This window comes from Typopeltis vanoorti, chromosome 24 (genome assembly GCF_054136105.1).
Source record: "Typopeltis vanoorti isolate ZY-2024b chromosome 24, IOZ_Tvanoo_1.0, whole genome shotgun sequence".
Taxonomy (NCBI): domain Eukaryota; kingdom Metazoa; phylum Arthropoda; class Arachnida; order Uropygi; family Thelyphonidae; genus Typopeltis; species Typopeltis vanoorti.
The window spans coordinates 8,889,744-8,908,708 of NC_143572.1; the positions used below are offsets into that span (position 1 = coordinate 8,889,744).

An 18,965-nucleotide genomic window follows, 5' to 3' on the forward strand; every position below is an offset into this window, starting at 1 on the left:
CCTCCAAATTTTTATGCCATTGCTCTGCTGAATAGTGACACTTCAGGTATCATGCTCATCTGTTTTGTAATATCACCAAGGCCAGTTTTATCATTAGGCAACCCTCGCCAATCACCTACGGGCGCTAAGACTTCTGGGTGCCAGATTTTGCTACATAGTTAGGGGGAAATTTACAACCTTCAAAAAAAATTAGTAAAACCTTGATTAATAATAAAAAACTGAAATACGTCAAGCCGTCCGGGTGCTCGCTGATGATATGTATACAAATGTATTGGTTTTGATTAATAAATTTTTTAATGTTCATAATATTTTTTTATAAACATCCACATGTGTTGGTGTACGTGTGCTTGTGTGAGTATAGAGAAAATGTATAGGGGCACCTAAATTTTCTTTGCCTAGAGGCATCAGATACTCTCGGACAGGCCCTGATTATCACATATATATCCTTCTTAACAAAAAATTCCGCATGTCTGCTAATCTCTCAGGTCAAGACTGCATGTTCACTTTCCCTAAGCAGAGGTAGCATAGCTACTGTCGTTGAGTTGTCAATTTCAGCGATTCAATCTATCACTCTGGAAACTGTTGTCTCCATTATATGTTCCTCAGATAATTATTTCTCAGCACCTTCATAAATTCCAATTCCTTCCCTATTTGTGACCATTAGCATTCCCCTTCCCCATCTATGTCTCCATAGTCGAAATCCCCAAATAATAATTACACCATCTCTACCCATCATGCAAATTTGCGAGTGCATGATATATATTTTCCCGTATACCCCCTGGATTACGAATAACGGTTAACGGTACTGATTCAAAGGGTGAAGCTAATGCTTTTATATTTCCTGCTATCTGATAGAGTTACAGTGAGGGAAAAATTTATGAGCTGTTTGCTCGCCTTGAAGGGGCATGGAGATTATGCATCGTTACAGGAAATTAATATGGCTGTTGGTCTTTTGTGTTTGAATAGACCAATTTCATCATAATTTACAGCTTCCTGAAAAAGTGCATTGCGGTGATTAGACTTCATTAGGAAGAACTTTGTTGCTAGAGATTGTAGGAAAGAATAGATATAAGGGATATTTGGGTCTCGATGAAGTTGATTGTTTCTGACAAACCATGGAAGGTTTAGAATCATTCTTAAACATTTGTTTTCCACACGTTGCATTTTGAGAATATTAGTATTGAAGGTATACCTCGAGACTGGAGAGGCTAAGTGATTATTGGACGAATCATCAGCTGGTATAGAAGCACCCCTTGATTATGGCAGCAGCAAATTACATATATAGCTGTGTTAGCCACAGTCTCGCACCAGTTCACCTGATGGCCTCACCTGAACAAACATCAGAATCCCTGTCTCCATGATATATTTCAAGTCTAGCTTTAATTCCTCTGCTATCATTAGCAAAATCCGTACCCCAGTCCGGTTCCAGTTTTTTTTCTGAAGACACTATATCCCTGGTCTTTTATTTCTACGACCATATCATCCTCAGTCAACTACGTGTTTTCATTACTGCCTGTAACTTTTGGCCAGACAAAAACTTTTCACCCTTATTTTGATTGCTTCTGCAATTAGTATACATAAACTCCAATATCCTCTGCATCCCAAAGCCTCCTTTATACATTGTGTTATTAAGCAGACTACAGTTAATCTGTAGTCGTGCATTTTGCATCTCATGTTCACTCTTTCACTTATTAACTTCTACTTTGACTGGGCCAAACTCTCACTGAACAACACATTTTCAAGATTCCTAACAGCAGTTCCATTCAGATAGAAGCACCCATCTTATATAAATTCTTCCTTCCATCAAACCTACTCCATAAATCAACAAACCATTCTTGCTGTACAATCTGCGCACTGACTCATTTGCGATTATAGCTCTCAGTCTCAGCTTACCTCTATCATAGAGAGGTCAAAGTCTCACAACTTTTACTTTCTCTCTTTTCTTTTTCACATGCATTGTTATCTCTTTCAGGTCTTTCCACATACCACACTTCATCATCATAATCATCATCACAAACCACGGGCTCACTGCCCGTTGATGTGCGATGCCTGATTCACTATCTTCTTCCACCTTTTTTTGTCCAGTGCACAGTGTCGCAGTTTTTGTTCACCTATTCCACACCAGTCTTTTATATCGTCTATCCATTCTCTGTATGGTCTACCTCTTCTGTTTAAACCATCCAAAATACCAAACATAAATGTCTTTATCCTCCGGTCCTCACTCATTCTACAGATGTGTCCAAATAATTGCAACTTCCGTTTTATAATCTTCTGCATTAGATCTGTTTTGGTTGTTCCTCCTGATAGAGCTCTTCGATGGTGATTTTCTGTACCCATCCTATTCTTAGAATCTTCCTGTAACAAGATCTTTCAAATGTGAAATTCTTTTTCTTGATTTCTTATTTATTACCCACGTTTCAGACCCATACAGTACACAGCTGAAGATGTATGTTTCCAGTACTCTTAGTTTTGTTTGCAGGCTGATCACTTTACTTTTCCAGATGTTATCCATGGCCTTCAGATTTGTTCTTCTCTTTGCAATCCTGATCTTTGTTTCTTTTTACAGTCCAAATCATACATCATTTTACTTCCCAAATATGTGAATTGTTCTACATTTTCTATATCTATTCCATCCACTTGTATCTTTTGTTTCATGTTCTTCTCACCAAATACCATTCTTTGTTTTTTTTCTAAGTTCATAACAAGTCCAAATCTCTTGCCTTCCTCATTATTATCTCTTTGAGATCTTCCTGCATGCCACACTTGTGATCTGGTAAATCATTTCTACCAGCCCAAATAAGCATCTCATTGACTTTAACTCTCTACATGCTTAAAACATCACTGTCATCCTTTATCTTAGCTCCAAGAAAACGCGATTTTTTGACACTCTCCTCTAGGAATCCTCATATCGATGAATCTCCATGCAACTTATTTTCACGCTTTCTCTCTTTCATACTCTGCTTTCTCTCCTGTCTTTTGCTTTTGTGTCATACAAACCTCCAGGAATTACTCCAATCACTCAATTTTACCCTTTTTTTCTGTGAAGAAGTACACCAAAGTGTACTATCTTTTCAATTACGTTTGCTCACTCATTCTCCTCATTTTCCACAACGTTATTCATATCACTCATACTGCTTGCAATACTAACTAAGCCATTCGAAATATCACTCATTTCGTCTTACATTTCACCACTAGCACTCTTCTCACTCTCATCACACTTCTATCACTCGCTGCCGAAACAAATTCGACAAATAAATTTCTTAAGAAAAATACGCTTTGGTGAGCATCATGGATATACTGAAGGAAGATCGTGTTTTAGCAATCTAAAATAAAATGACAAAAGCGCTGCACAAGGGTGTCGCATATACAATGGTATATTTAGATTTTGCGAAGGCGTTTGATAAATTGCTACAGGACAAGCTGGTAATTAAATTGGAACGGTTGAACAGTAAATTAGTTCCCTGGGTCGGAGATTGGCTATATGATAGGTGTCAGCGAGTTGTCTATGGAGGTGCTATACTCCACAAGAGGAAAGTTACTAGTGGTGTAACCCAAGTGTCTGTGTAGCTCAGTGGATGTGGCGTTTGCACACCCACAGCGCTTGGCCGCACGAAGGAAGTCTTGGTTTCGAGTCTAGTCGACGACTAGAGGAAATTTTTCTAAGCCTTTTTTTCGACCGGTTCCCGAGTTAGTCGATCTCTGGCACGGGCAAGCAGGTTTTTCCTCCGGGAAACTCGGGTTTTTCGTCCTGTAAACTCAAGAAAATCGACCGTAGAACCCACATTATTTCAGACATTAAATATATTGTGTTAGGGTTAGGGACCACGAGATGGCGGCACATTTGAGCCGTCTCTCTTCACTGCGTACCGCTTAATTAGTGATAGCCTTGGGCCATCTGTCTCTGATTGGGTACCAGTGGAGATTGAACTGGCCACTCAGTCTCCAAAAGTTAGATAGGGCTAAATGGCCTCGCCTACTCCCGTATACGGGAATAAAAAGGCGTTAGCTGATTTTTTTTTTTTTTTTTTATAATTTATATATGCTACTATCAGTTCATAAATTCGTTTAAGTATGGATTCTATCAATGTAGAACACATTTTTTCTTATTTACGCATCTCAAAACCATACTTTGTAATGGATTGTACTCGTATTAGGTTATCCTTTGTATCACAATTTAAATTTCCAATTCTCTTTTTCACTAATGGCCCACAAATATTCCTTTGGGTTAATGTCAGGAGGGTTACCTGGTCACTGAAGCCATTGAATATTGACATTTTTGAGGAACTCTTTTTTGAAGTGTGCCGTGGTGCGAGATTCTGTTGGAAGAGAGACCTTTATCTTTCTGGATCTCTGGGACCACTCCTTTGTCCAATATTATTATGTATTGACCACTTTTCATCATACCATCAACAGCCAAGAGTAACCATGGACCTATGTAAAATAACTCAAGAATATCTTTTTAGCTGGGCGTTTATTAATGTTATTAATAAACTAGTTATACTAGTGATATTAATGTTAGAAACATTAATGTCACTAGCTGCCAAGTCTCTAAGTCTACAGCAGACAATCTTGGATTCATTTTGCTTTTCCTAACTATTAAACAATCTTGAGTAAGCGTAATTTTCCTTTTTCATCCACATTTCTTTTTCCTGTTAGGAGAAAGGTTCCAGTCTCTCCAAACCTCTTTAAAATCTATTATCTGTAACCAATACAACATCACATTCATTTGCAATTTGTGTTGGAGTCATGGATGTGTGTGTTGAGAAAGAGTACAGATTTTTGAAGCGCTTTCTTGGAGATGTATAACTACATAAAATGAATAAATCAGTACAAAAACCAGCCAGAACATAAGATATCTGAACATAAGGATTATGTCCGTTTCCACTAATACAGCCATTCAGGACTTGCTGACCACGCTTTAGTCACCGGCCCCAAAATACGCTGGAAGAAATTTACCTTACTACACCCCAGCAAGTATAAATATGAGCGATTATTCCTAGAATCAGCCTCAGCTCTGAACAACTCCCCAAAACTCAACAAATTTGGATGCATGAGACTTCCCCAAATATGGTAAGCTTGCATTCTTAGAACATCAGCCAAACAGCCAAGTCTACTATCAAATTTAGCCCACTAGGTGGTATCTTTTAGGACTTTAGAACCGACTTCAGTTGTCTTCAGCCATATTTGTTCAGTCTTAGTGCCTATGTGCACATATCATTAATTTTATGTTCCATGAAGATGGTAATGTAACATTACAGAAATATAGGAAGTGTTAATTGAAGTTTTAATTAATATAACAGTATACGTCTTTCTCTAAAAATTGACAGTTATGTATCACCAACGTATAATTTTATCTACAAGAATTCTAATACTTTGAGATCTCAATTTACATCCTAAGTGGCTAACAGGTGTCCATGGAGGTCGTCCCACCTAGTCAGGACTCAAGTCTATAGTTCACAACAAGTTTCACTTAGTTTTATGTTGCCCTTGTGTGCATGTGTGTGTTACGTTTCATATTGTACTCCTTGGCGATGTATCTGTAACTGAGATTTCAATATTAGACATTTCAAGGATATCAACACTCAATTACATTATTAATCTCTTTCAAACAGTCATATGGAAGAAAAAAAATACTGTTTTAATCCTTTCTTAGGCTTGTTTCACTCCATTAAACGTTTACTCCCAGAAGTTAAAGTTTCTCCCAGAACCTAGGCCTTAGCACATACAGTATCTACACGTTCAGAAATCACTTTAATATAAGGGAGTAAAATTCGAGTGATATATTCAGGAGATCGAGAGACTGGTTAGCAAAAGCTATGAAAGGCTTTCTTAATAAAAGATTCATGAAAGCTATTTTTCATAAATGCAGAATTGTTATAATTATATTCTTGTTGAAAAAGGTGTTCAGTGGAACCAATATTTTGAGCACAATGTAACAGTCTTTTAATACTTTTAATATAACGATAATGAGAATTTGCATGGGCACAACAATTAGTATGAGTTTATTTTCTAAAAACAGAAAATTATAACACTCCATCTGGTCAGAGAAGAATTAAAGTATTTAAAAAAGCTTATTGATTATTATTTCTTCCAAAATAAATGAATACGTCTGATGATATCAGAAAGAAAATCTTGTTTAATTAAATTAATAGCATCTGCCAAAGGAATGTTTGTGAAAAGCGATAGAATATCATGTCAACATAAAATATCTGAAGGTTTCTAAAAGTAGATTATAAACTTTTGCTCTAAAATCTAGGGAGTTCTTTATGTGAGAGGTAGATTTTCCAGTAAATGAAGATAACAACGTAAATAAATATTTTGAAATTTTATATTTGGCACAGCCGATATAATCTACTACTTGTCTCAATGGATTATCTGGTTTATGAATCTTGGGAACGCCACATTATTTAGTGGGATGAGCAAGAAAAAGTTTTAGTTTTTTTCTTGAATTCTTCATTCCAACTGGAAATATTGACTTTATTAACTTGGTTAGAAGTCGGATCAGATCAGAGAGGACGATAAGTAGAGAAATCATGTATCATTAAGGAAATCTTTCTAAATATCTTATATGACTACTGTTTTGCATTTGTTTGCCAGAGTAATAATAAAATTATTATTCTTTTTAGAGAATTTAGCGGTTTGAATTCTGATGGACTTAGCTTAAAAAGTTGCAGTTTTGCTCTGAAAACTAACTTTGTCAGCAGTCTCAGCAGAAAATGAACTTAAGCCTCTGTCTATAAGATGGAGGGGGGAGGGGAAGCCCATAAATAAGTACCTTGGAGTACTTGAAAAGACTGCATATTCATGATCTTTGGCTAAAACTGGGATCTCTTCCTGAGTGAGAGGACACGTCCTGATAAATTTAGTGCTTATTCTTCTTGTTATCTGCAATATTGCTTGAATCATAGAGCGATTGACTAATAAATGAAATTTCTCTAGGGTTACAAGTTCAGTTTAAAACTGTCTTATAGGAATCCACAGAAATACGTAAAAATGATGTCTAAAAATTCAGTGGATAACATTTCAGAAATAAATGATAATGATAATTGATTTTAATATTTAAAAAATTCGATATTAAGTTGTATTTTAGTGATTATTTAGCTCTAATATATATCCGATGTTCTAGTGACGATGGCTTCTTTGATTCTTCAGCACTTTGGAATTACCTGTGTACTGTCCTACATCTTTTTAGAAATATAATTCTGTTAATGTATTTCTTGACTATAGCTCTCTTGACTAAATGGTTGCTGTATGTGTGAAATTGCTTAGATATAGATTCGCTGTAAAGCCGAAGTGGCTTTAGGAAGAGCCAAGTATGTCAACTTACGGAAGTTGTCATACTTGGAAAAATTAAGCAAGGAAACTTAAAAGTATGTGAAATAAATTTATTAGCTGTAAAATTTTCGCCTATGTATCATAGGCGAGGAAAAAAAAACTTTACAATTACGATAATGCATTTGGACCTTAAGCGTTTCACAGGTATCCATCATACGCACTTACTGGATTCAAAAAATATACAGCATGATTCTTCGATGTATATCATGTACTATTATTACTATTATTATGTACTATTTCTTAACCAATTGTATTATTAAAAATTTACAGCCAAAGTAACTAGGGCTACGGATTGTAGACTTTAGGAGCTCTATGAATTATTACACCAGTATAGATTAATCTGTTGATTGGTTGATAATTGTCGATTAAAATTTGATTTTGGACAATGCAGATTTTTTCTTTTCCAATACAGATAGGCCTCCGATGAGATATCCTATGATAGCACTTTTTTATTTTTTAAGTCCTCCATCTGCATGGCATCATACCAAAATATGCATAAATTGCAAAATGTTAACAAAAAGAGACTAAACAAAAGTTAGGTCCGATTCAAAACAACCGCTTTTAATAACCCAATGTACCTCCATGGAGTCAAGTCGTAGAAAGTACGTGAGAGTTTGCAAACATCTAAGTTGGAAGCGGCGTCATGAGGCAGAGGTACCAATTACTACAAGAGAAAACCTAGAATTGCTAAGGTTAAAAATAAAGGCTCTAGGGACTGTCAAGAATTCTGAACTTCTAATGCTTATGGAAAGTTTTTGCGGGAAACTACTTAAAAATCTAGTTACGCTACTATCGTGCTCCTGTCAAATTCTAAAAATTAATTCTGTATGTTGCTGATGGATGCTTCGAGGAGAATTCATCACGCATTTTGAACAAACTCGCAAATTCCGATGTCGGTGTAGTTCTTTTGGAAATCCAAAGTTTTCTTGTTTCATCCAAAAACATACAAAAAAAAAAAGGTTTCGAAGAATGTTGTCTCCTATATATGTTACCATGCTATCGTAAGCTGTTTAAAATATCACCGATTATGTATGCTTTTCGTAAGTTTTAATTGATGTGAGACTCTTCGCTGTCAGTTCGGCTAAGCTTAAAAGTGCTTCACATTATATATTACGCCGATATAAACGAGTAACTGGTTATAATGAACTCACGCAAAAAAAAAACAAAAAAAAAACGCTACGATTACTTATTTCGTCTTCCTTCATCTGACTGTCTTTACAATATGAATGAAATAATAGATACATTTATAATATTTCATTTCATTCCTCCATGTTATTTGCACCCTGTTTTCCAAAGGTATATCGGTTTAGGATGTAAACGTATTTTAAGAATTTTGGAACTGATATAACTGAAAATTATGAATAATTATTATCGAAATTGTTATTTAATGTATTTAATCTCACTCATTTAAAAACCTATGCAGTACTGAATACCGATAACTAAAAGTTTTCTTGTCAGCAGTAGAAGTTGACTGCTATACGCATCGAGCTTGACGCATGCATCATGGCTGTTGTTTGATGTTGTAGGTAACTTGTGTTAACGTTCGCAAAACATGTATTATTTTAATAATATTTTAAAAGTGCAGCAAAGCTATGCATTTGTACAGTGTAAGGGGTAAGGCATGGCTGCTTCTACCAACGGAGATACAGATGAAAAGGCACTGTGGCCTGGGTTTTGCGAAAAACACGCTCGTATAGCGGCCACGGATTTTGCCCAGAACTATCGTATATTTGTAAATGATCACCCTAACATTGGCAAGTCCATTTTCACTCATGACTTTAGCAAAAAATTTGTAGATCTGTTTGTAGAATATTTTGATTTAGAGATAAGGAAAAAAGAATCTACAGAAAGCAGGGAGAATTCAAATGCTGCAAATGGTCATGGTAGTCAAGAGATGGTTGCCGATAATGTAAGAACCCGTCCTAAAGCACAGGAAACATCCCAAGAAAACATTCGGGGTCTAGTTTCTAACCACGAAGATTATAGTGATCTCTCCGACGCTGAAATAGAATCGCCAAAGACACATCACAGGCCTTTCTTTCGGAGACTCTCATTTAAAGGTCTGAAGAGAGGTAAAGGGCTTTTTCATAAACAACATTCTGACGAGGTTGAATTATCCCATCATCATGATAGGCGAGCACGTGGGGATAAACATGAGAAGACGAAGCTAGTCAAAATTATGGTTGAGTGTGTGAAAGAAGGTATTTTAAGTTATCTAACTGGGGATAATCTGGATGGGAGACAAAAATGGGAAAAATGTAGGTTGACCCTTGTCAAGACTACTGGTGGCTACATGCTGGAATTTTATTCTCCTCCTAAAGTAAGTTTAGTGGTCGTATAATGTTTGTCATTGTTAAATTATGTGTGTGGGTCATACCGTAATTGTCTGTATATCCGTAGGCTTCACGATGTTCACTGGCGTAATGAATATTTATGAAACAGAGAAACCTTATTCATTCCTTGCACAGGAGTTACTTATGACACACAAAACAAGCATTTGAAAATATAGTTATTTCAAAATATTTTATTGATTAACAGAAGTATGAATTACAGTACTGAGTTTTGAAAGTGCATAAATTTATTAATATAGTTTTTGTGGTTTTTACTTGAAGTGTAAATATCTGATGGCAGATGTAGTTACCCTGGTGTTGTAATTAGTTTTTGTGTGTGTTTGGGTGGGATGGAGAGTTTATTTGAACTGTATTTCAAAAGCTGTGTTTTTACATTGAATGTGAAGGGAGATATTGAAATCATTGTCTCAAAATATGATACCAGTTTAAACTATGAATGTACAGATTTTGAAGGTGCCTGTTTTGTTTGTTAATTATTATTATTATTGCACAGGCACTTCCATTGTCCTAATGCTCATCATGGGAGACCCACCATCAACACAATATCTTTATCTGGACGATTTCAATCGAAGGTGAGTTAGCCGATCTCATATGGAGGTAGCAGGGTTTTTTCTCCTGGAAATTCTAGTTTTTCATCCCGCATACAGACAAATCGGCCCTTCAGAACACACGCAATTTACAGACATAGAATACCAGTTGTGGTGGAGGTGGGTGGTAGATGGCGTTGATGGGGATGATTTGTAGTAGAGGTTCGGTGTAGTGGTTGAGACAATTGTGGGTGTTCTCCCGCGATGAGTCTTCAGACTCCTTGGAGGTGTCAGGAATAATAATAATATATACCTCTCCTTGAAATTATTAACAGACAAAGCACTCACAGCTGACTCAGGCAACCCATTCCATTATTCACCACTCTCCAAGCAAAAAATCGAGTCCTCATGCCCTTGCCAACCAGACTCTTATCCAATTTTCAGGGATGACTTGCTGAAACATTTCTCCTACATCAGTCCTATAAAATCCTTTAAGTAACTTTAATGTTTTTATCATATCCCTCCCTCCCTTTTTCACCTATTAACCAACTTTTGCTATCCACAAACCCTCAATCCTTTCTCATAGGGAGCATTTCACAAACCACTCATATGTGGATCCTCTTCACCACTTTCTCATCATCAAGAAACCCAGGTGACCAGACCTGAGCACAACAATCCAGATGTGGTCAGAAGGATTTTACAGTACAGTGCATTGTATTATCATTTTTGATACTATTGTCATAACTTCATAAAATATTGATACACAAGATTGTTATTTACAACTAAGTCAATTTTGCAGAGGTCCATCTATCCTTTTTTTAAATTTATAACTTGTTATTAAATGCAAAGATAATAGTATTTTGGAAAAGTGTTGTGAGATTTGACATCATTCTAATATACAGAAGGCACATATATCTTTGACTGTATAGGTAATGTCTTCATTTCCCTCACCCACCCCAAGTGTCTTAGTCAGTATTAGTGATGCCCTCTGGTTGGAATGATCTTTTCAAATTCAGCCTAGGATGTGAAAAACCTTTTATAAGAACCTTTTCAACCAAAAGTGAGGTTGCCAGTCTCATGCAGAAGTGGAGGATTTTCTTCCTGCAAAACAAACTGAATGGAAGAATGTTCAGCTGTAAATTCAAAACAACCACCACTCCCCACAAACCAGCCTATAAGTTTGAATATGATTGTGGTATGGATGCTTGCATGACAGAGATTTTAATCACCCACTATGAAATTACCAGTCAACTTATTTGAAGGTGTCAAGTGGCTTGAAAAAGTTATTCTGGTCTCTAGAGGGAAGCTCTACATTATTAAAGTCTTATCTATAGTAATTAGTGTGGTCACTAACCTGTTGTGGTAGAATTTAGAACCATGGTTAACTGGTCTGTTCATTTGGTTGGAATTAAGTTATGAGACCAGTGTATTATGTCTTTTACAACCACTTATATGTGTTGCATGATGAAAAACATGTTTCCAGGAGATAAAATTCTGCCGCTTTTGTTTGAGACAAAATAATTCACCTTTCACCATCACACTGAGATAGCTGATGTCAGTGGACATGAACTGTCTAAGCCTTTTTAACCACGCTACCGGCCAAGTCGTTTATAGACATCAAGGTTATCATGGATGCGAAGTGCATATTAAAATTGTAATACCATTGATATTACATTGAAATATATGATGGATACGAATCGTATGAGGATGTGTATTTGATCCATAATGGCCGGTAAGGTGGTTAAGAAAGTTGAAAAGCCTTGTAATGTTCATGAATCATGTCATAGATCTGCCCATGTAAAGAGGATGTCTCATCATTGCAGCCGTGCTATGGGGATGATTTTGACTATGGTAATCTTATTCTTCAAGTTCACTTTAAAAATTATGGGTGTACTTTATCAGTTTATAAACATCATCACTTCTGTTTCAGAATAAGTTAAATTTTATTCACCTTGGATTGTGATGTATGTATTGTCATATACCTACACATGGCAATTATGTATTATAGGCTTCATGTAACCTTGTGTGTATGAGTTTGATATAAATAAATAAATGAAGTGTGGTATTCAGTCTTGCGTTTAGGACTAATTGATGAACAGTTCTGTCTCTTTTGAATTGATTTCAGGATAAACATAGATGGACTGGAGGTACCTGAAAGGTATTGCAGAATTTTACTTGCTTAACACATTCGTATACAGATGTCTCTCATGTACTAATTTGACATAAGGCATGAGACATGGCCTGGCATAAACATGTTAATTTAAATTTCAGCATTTTCAGAGTGGAAAGAGGGCAAGATAATTTCATTACATAAAAGATGATCCTCTCTAGAGCTCTGTTTTGATGAAGCTCTTTGGTTGGAATGACTTGGATTCAAATCCTGTCTATGACATGAAGAATCTTTATCAGCGCTTTTCAGTTAGAGATGAGATAGTCAGTCTCATACAGAGGTGGAGGGTTTTTTCTCCCAGAAACTCAGGTTTTTCATCTCTCAAGACAGTCAAACTGATTCTATGACAATGCATACACAGAAACAAAAATAGTTCCTCTTGGGGTGGGGGGGAATGTGGCAGAGGAGTGACGAGCTGGCTTGCTACTTCTCTGGAATTAGATTGCCTAAAACCCCTAATTAAGGGAATCAGCCTGACTTTGACAGATGAGAAATATATAGGAAAGAGCATCCAAGACTAGCCAATTAATGACTGGCCATTATCTCTGGCTGGGAGACCATGTCTTGGACATCACTGCTTTACACATGATTAGATGGAAAAAACAAGTGCTACACAGACTTTGTTACAATTCAGAATATTTTTGGAATTAGCAGCAACTTTAAAATATTCCCCAAACCTCAATAAGTATGCCTGTATCAGTCGACATTAGACTGAAGTTTAGAAGGCATATTGCAAGTGTTGCGAAGAATGCACATCATATTGACACTACAAGGAGTATGCTGACATATATGGATAAGGAGGAGGTAGTACCACTGTATAAAGCATTGATCAAACTACACTTTGACTGTTATGTTCAATTTGGTCACGTATTTTCCATTCTGATGTCAGGACCATACTTACATCTTTCCTTGAGGTGGGCAGGGCCCAAGGTGCTAGAGTGCTCCTGGGTCTTACTGTCATTGTTTGTGGACCTTAAATTGGCCCTAATTTTTCATGGCCCTCAGCCTGAGCCTTGAGTTCCTGTGCATAAGTACAGCCCTTAGATGGAAATATTGCAGAAAGTCTAGAGATGAGTGACTAAGACAATATCAGGACCTTGGAATGTTTGCTATGGAGTGAAGTTAAAGGAATGTAATTTACATAGTTTAATGGATATGAGAAAAAGAGATGATATGGTAAGGATGTTTGTTAGTGAGGAGAATTTATCAGATTAATACAGAGGGGATTATAAAAAAGAATAGAAGGTGAGAGGGAAGAACCACAGGCCATTCTTGGTATATTTAAGAGTGTGGTGAAGAAAGGTGTAAGGAGTAGATTTTTTACATGAAGAATTGTGGACGAATGGAACATATTACAAGGACATGTGAATGCGGGGAGTGTTAAAGATTTTAAGATTCAACATGATAAATATGTTGTCAGTTGAAATAACCTTCCACAATGAGTTCCGACTCCAGGGAGGGTGCAATGATAATTTACCAAAAATCTGGGAGATAGCCATTTGAAGATTGAATTACTACTCGTTAATCCCTCTCTATTTCCAACAATTAATGGCACCCAATTTGAACTTTAGTTGTGTTGTCCATTACAATTTTAAACTGTTCCCACTAACTTATTGTTGCTGTTTGTGTGAAAAACTGTTTGTTCTTTGAAGATGCTGGATAGAAAACCAGCAAAATATCAGCAGTTAAGTAAATAAATATGTACTTGGCTACTCTTTTAATTTGTGCATTAATAGTATCATGAATGATTTGAGGGATGATATTCAGTTGATTGCTATCAGTGAAAAACTGAAGAAGGCATGTTAAACAACCTGGATTAGTGAACAAAAGAAGGGTAATTATTATGGGTTATTTTAATTATGGCGGTATAGATTGGAATGAAGAGATAGCATTTGAGAATAAGGAAAATGAATTTCTCGAGTTCTTGAGAGATAACTATCTCAGGCAGTATGTAAAAGAAGGCATGTGAGGATCAAGAGTTTTAGATCTAATCATGTCATTAGAGGATGTGATTGTGAGAGATGGTGGCGCCATCTCTTAGACTTTGCATGGACTTATCTAAAAGCCCTCGTAAGTTCCATTGCTTTCTTCAGTATCCCATATCCCAATAATGCAAAGCACATCTCCTTGCAGATGTGCTTTGCAACTTGTGGCAAAGGTGATATAAAAGACATATTTCGAATTACACCACATTTTTTATTATTCAGTTATACAATATACTGAAATAATAGTTCCCAACAAGTTTCGTAAATCATAGGATATACATCTTCAGGGAATAAATAGTATAACTTAAAGTTTAAACAAGAGAATTAATAAATACAAATCATAACCATCTGGCTATAAACTCAAATAACAGAATGCAGATATAAAACGTTATTGATGTTGAACAATACTGGATGATGTCACTTGTTCTCGTTCTCGTTCATACAGTCCGAGCTCAGATTGAGGTAGATTTTTTATTAGAGCTGACCACACTTGATGGAGAATTAAACCTTGATTTTTATTGCATTGGGTTGGGTTTTTCAGCATATTAGCAGCTTTAAATTTTCTTGTATAACTGTTGTTTACTATGTATGATATCGTCGTTTTTTGCCAGAGTACATCGTATCCAGTGGAAGTGGTATGGAAAGCAAGACCCGTTTTTTGTTCTCTTTTGTATTGTACATCTTTTTGGTGTTCAGCCATGCTTATTTCTCTAGATCTTCCTGTCTGTCCTACATAGCAAATCCCGCAAGAGCAATGGATTTTGTAGACTCCTGGTTTTTTAAGAGGATGATGAGGTGATTTTGGTGGATGTAGGAATCTTGAGATTTTTTCCATAGGAAGGAAGGCTACTTTTACGTTGTGTTTGTTCATTAATTTGGCTAGCTTATCTGTAACATTTTTGATATAAGGATGCAAGATTGCGTTTTTGTAATCCTGTTTTATTGTGTTGTTAGTTGGAGGCATTTTAAAGATTCTCTAAATGGTTTTTGTTTCATATCCATTCTGTTGGAGGATTTGTGTTAAGTATTTTAGTTCTTCATTACATCTTTCTTGTGTGCTGGAGATATTGTATGCTCTGTCTCGAAGAGTTTTAATTAAGCTTATTTTTTTTGTGAAGGATGGTGGTGTGAGGTTGCATTTAAATCTTCCAGTGTTTGTCGGCTTCCTATATACTGAGAAAGAGAGTTTACTTTCTTCATTAACTTCAAATAGAATAAAGGATAAAGGCAATGCAACTGTCGTTTTAAATGCTACAGAATATGATAACAAAATGAAAAGTCTCCTGGAAGATACAAACACCTACAATCCCTTAGACAGAAACCCGACTTGGCACACACACACACACACACACACAAAAAAACAAATGATCTAATAAAAAAAGTGCCTCTCTGGATGGAAGAACTTAAAAAATAGAAGTCTACGCCTGCAAAGGTGATATAAGTTCTCATCATTTGCCTTGGTATCCCATAATGCAAAGCACATCTCCTTGCAGACATGTATAATACTATGCATTAAGTTGCCCCAGTCCTGAAAGATACTACAGGCACAAACTTTGTTTGCTTACACTTGGATAATGGATTAAACCAAGTATATAATTTCTTGGTATCTTTAATTTATAATATAGCCAAGTGAAAAACTTTCAAAAACTATCTATCTCTAATCCGGAGTATTTTTTAATAATAAGGTGTGACACCTTTTGGCAACTGGTATATGGAAATATGACTTCTCCATCACTTCCACTTCAGTATCACCACTTCTGGGTCTGCTCTCACTGATGTGCTTTTGTGCAGAAGTGGTTGCTTTCCCTGAGAGATGCGAGAGGCTTTACTCGATGGTAGGTTCTTGACTGTCTCTCAGTGGGGCCACTGCTGAGATTATGGCTTTGCTTGATGGTGGGGGTGAGCCTGTCACTGAGTGGAGCCACTGTTGAGTTGGACGGTCCTTCAGTCACTCATAGGGAGTGGTCTAGAGGGACCGCCTAATTTTTAGAGAGGTCTTTACTTAAACAGCACCTCAATAAAGATCGAAACCGGTCTGGGTAGTGACCCTTCCCTTAATGCATAGCATTATACATGTCTGCAAAGAGATGTGCTTTGCATCTACTTGCGGACCTTTTCCTTATGGGATACTGAGGCAAGTGATGAGAACTTATACCACCTTTGTCATAAGTTGCCCCAGTTCTGAAAGATACTTCAGGCACAAACTTTGTTTGCTTACACTTGGATAATGGATTAAACCAAGTATCTAATTTCTTGGTATCTTTAATTTATAATACAACCAAGTGAAAAACTTTCAACAACGATTTTCATTTTCTTATGAGATATATTCTAGTTTTTCATCATGCCAACAAATAAATGAAAATGTATAGTGAAGTTATTCAATAGTTAGAGCATATAATGTGTATTTTTCTACATATAGCATGAATGCATGATATTGGCTAGTAATGGTCTGAGGGATAGGCAGATATGCTTGGAGTTGAGGTGTGATCTGAATTAGGGGTTAGAATGTTGGAAACTTTTTATAGAGAAAAGAAAAAAAAAAAAGAGAAACCTGGCTGGATGGATAGTAAATAGAAACTCAAGATTATTTACCTACGTAACTTCTTATCAAAGTGATGACCTGATGATTTGGCAGAATCAGACTACTCCCCCCCCATAGGTGCATGCAGTAACCAATCAACCTTTCCTGTACTTCTTTCCTTTTTTTTAAAAAAAAAAAAAAAAAAAAATTAAAATCAGATTTCGTTTTTCTCTCAGAAAGATTGTGGAAAGTTTTTTTTTTGTTATAGAGTAAATTATACTTGCCAAGTGTAAGCAGAGGTTTGCATGTTAAGCAGTGGTGTAGCTGGGGGGGGGGGGGGGGTCCACCCAGGTGGCACTTGGAATCTTTTTGAACTTCTGCAGTTAATTCTAAAATACAGTCTCGAGAACTCAGTTCTAAATATTGTGATACTGCTGCAAATTTTCCTCACAATTGCTGTAAGTGTTGCTAGTTGTGAGAGGAGTTTTTCTAAATAAAATTGATTAAGAATTACCTATATTACTATGAAATAGACTTTGGCAATGTCATCGATGATTTTGCTAAGAAAAGCAAGAAAAATAACATTTTAGAATGTTGAAATTAAAGTTTTACTTCAAACATAAACTGTGTTTTAATTTATTTCCCTACATGTCATTTTGACTTTTTGTAGTATTTTTGGCGTGTATTGAGAGGGGCAGCAAACTCAGGGACCGCCCCGGGCATCAAAAGCGCCAGCTATACCACATATGTTAAGTATCTTCATGACTAGACTACTTGTATATAGAGGTTGTTGATTTCACGTCAATTGCCTCAGTATCTCATGATGCAAAGCCCATTTTTGCATCCATAGAAATTGGACATGACACCAATGGGCTAATGTACTCTTTACAGATGACTCCTTTTAGTCTTTCCTTCGATTATAATTGACACTTGATCTGGCATGAAATTAATATTGCTTCCCATCGCGAGAATGTTCTTGAAAGGGATAGATGTGCTGTGGGGGAGGCATTATGCTTAATGGACTCACCTAGCTACAAGTACTGAAAAAGGGAACTATTACTGGTGAAGATCTTCTGCTGCAGCTTATCCCACTTAAGTGGGGTCGCTGTTAATGATGAGTCTCCTTCACATCCTCCTGTTTGGCTGTCACCACATCCAAGTTCTTCATCCTCAAGTCCTCTTCTACCAGCTCCCTCCATCTCTTTTTTGGCTGCCCATGCTTCCTCCTTCCTTGCACAGCACATCCATCTGCATGACCTTTCTTCCCACATATATTCGTCCTCCCTCCTCATCACATGACCAAACCATCTCAGCCTTGCCTCCTGTATCTTCGCTCCTAAGTTCATAACTTTCACTGTTCCCCTCACATAGTCATTTCTCAGACGATCCTTTCTGGTTACACCGCACATCCACCTAAGCATTCTCATCTCTGAGAATTAGTAAATACACATAAAATAGCAAGATAAAACATTTCATTATTATTATTGTTGTTGTTGTTCCGGGAAACTCCAAGGAGTCGACAGACTCATTGAGGGAGGCCCTAACATCATGTCAAGAACAACTATTCAACATTCACACAGTATCTATCATACCTTGCCTTGAACTCATTCACGGTCGTAGCACCCACAACAGACTCTGGAAGCTTATTCCACTCATTCCCCACTCTCCAAGTAAAAACCTAGCTCTAACACCCCTGCTAACCACATTCTTGCCCAGCTTCCATGTATGGCCCCTAGTCCTCCCACCACCAGTCCTGTTCTCAAAAATATCTTCTGGATTAATCTTATAGAAACCCTTCAGTAATTTGAATGTCTCAATCATATCACCCCTTTTCTGCCTATCGACCAATTTTTATAACCCACAAATCTTCAACCTGTTCTCATAAGATTCATTCCACAGACCTGCTATCATATTGGTCACTCGTCTCTGGATCCTCTCCACCTCCTCCCCATCAAGAAGAAACTCTGGCACCCATATTTGGGCACAGTAGTCTGGATGGGGTCTTATCAAGGCTCGATACAGAGGAACAATAACTTGTTTGTCTCTGCTTGTTAAAGTATTTTTCAGAAGCGAAGT

The 18,965-nt window shown here is 36.7% G+C and overlaps 1 protein-coding gene across 2 annotated transcripts in view; it reads left to right on the forward strand.

Moving 5' to 3' along the window:
• The first annotated feature begins 8,863 nt into the window (after nucleotides 1–8,863).
• LOC150092916 (SH2B adapter protein 2-like) overlaps nucleotides 8,864–18,965 on the forward strand; it is a 217,258-nt gene continuing 207,156 nt past the window's right edge. For both annotated transcript variants that reach the window (XM_090414172.1, XM_090414173.1), the window contains exon 1: nucleotides 8,864–9,655. In XM_090414172.1, the coding sequence (XP_090270298.1) occupies nucleotides 8,957–9,655 (699 nt within the window). In that variant the 5' untranslated portion in view covers nucleotides 8,864–8,956. The remainder of the gene's footprint in view (nucleotides 9,656–18,965) is intronic.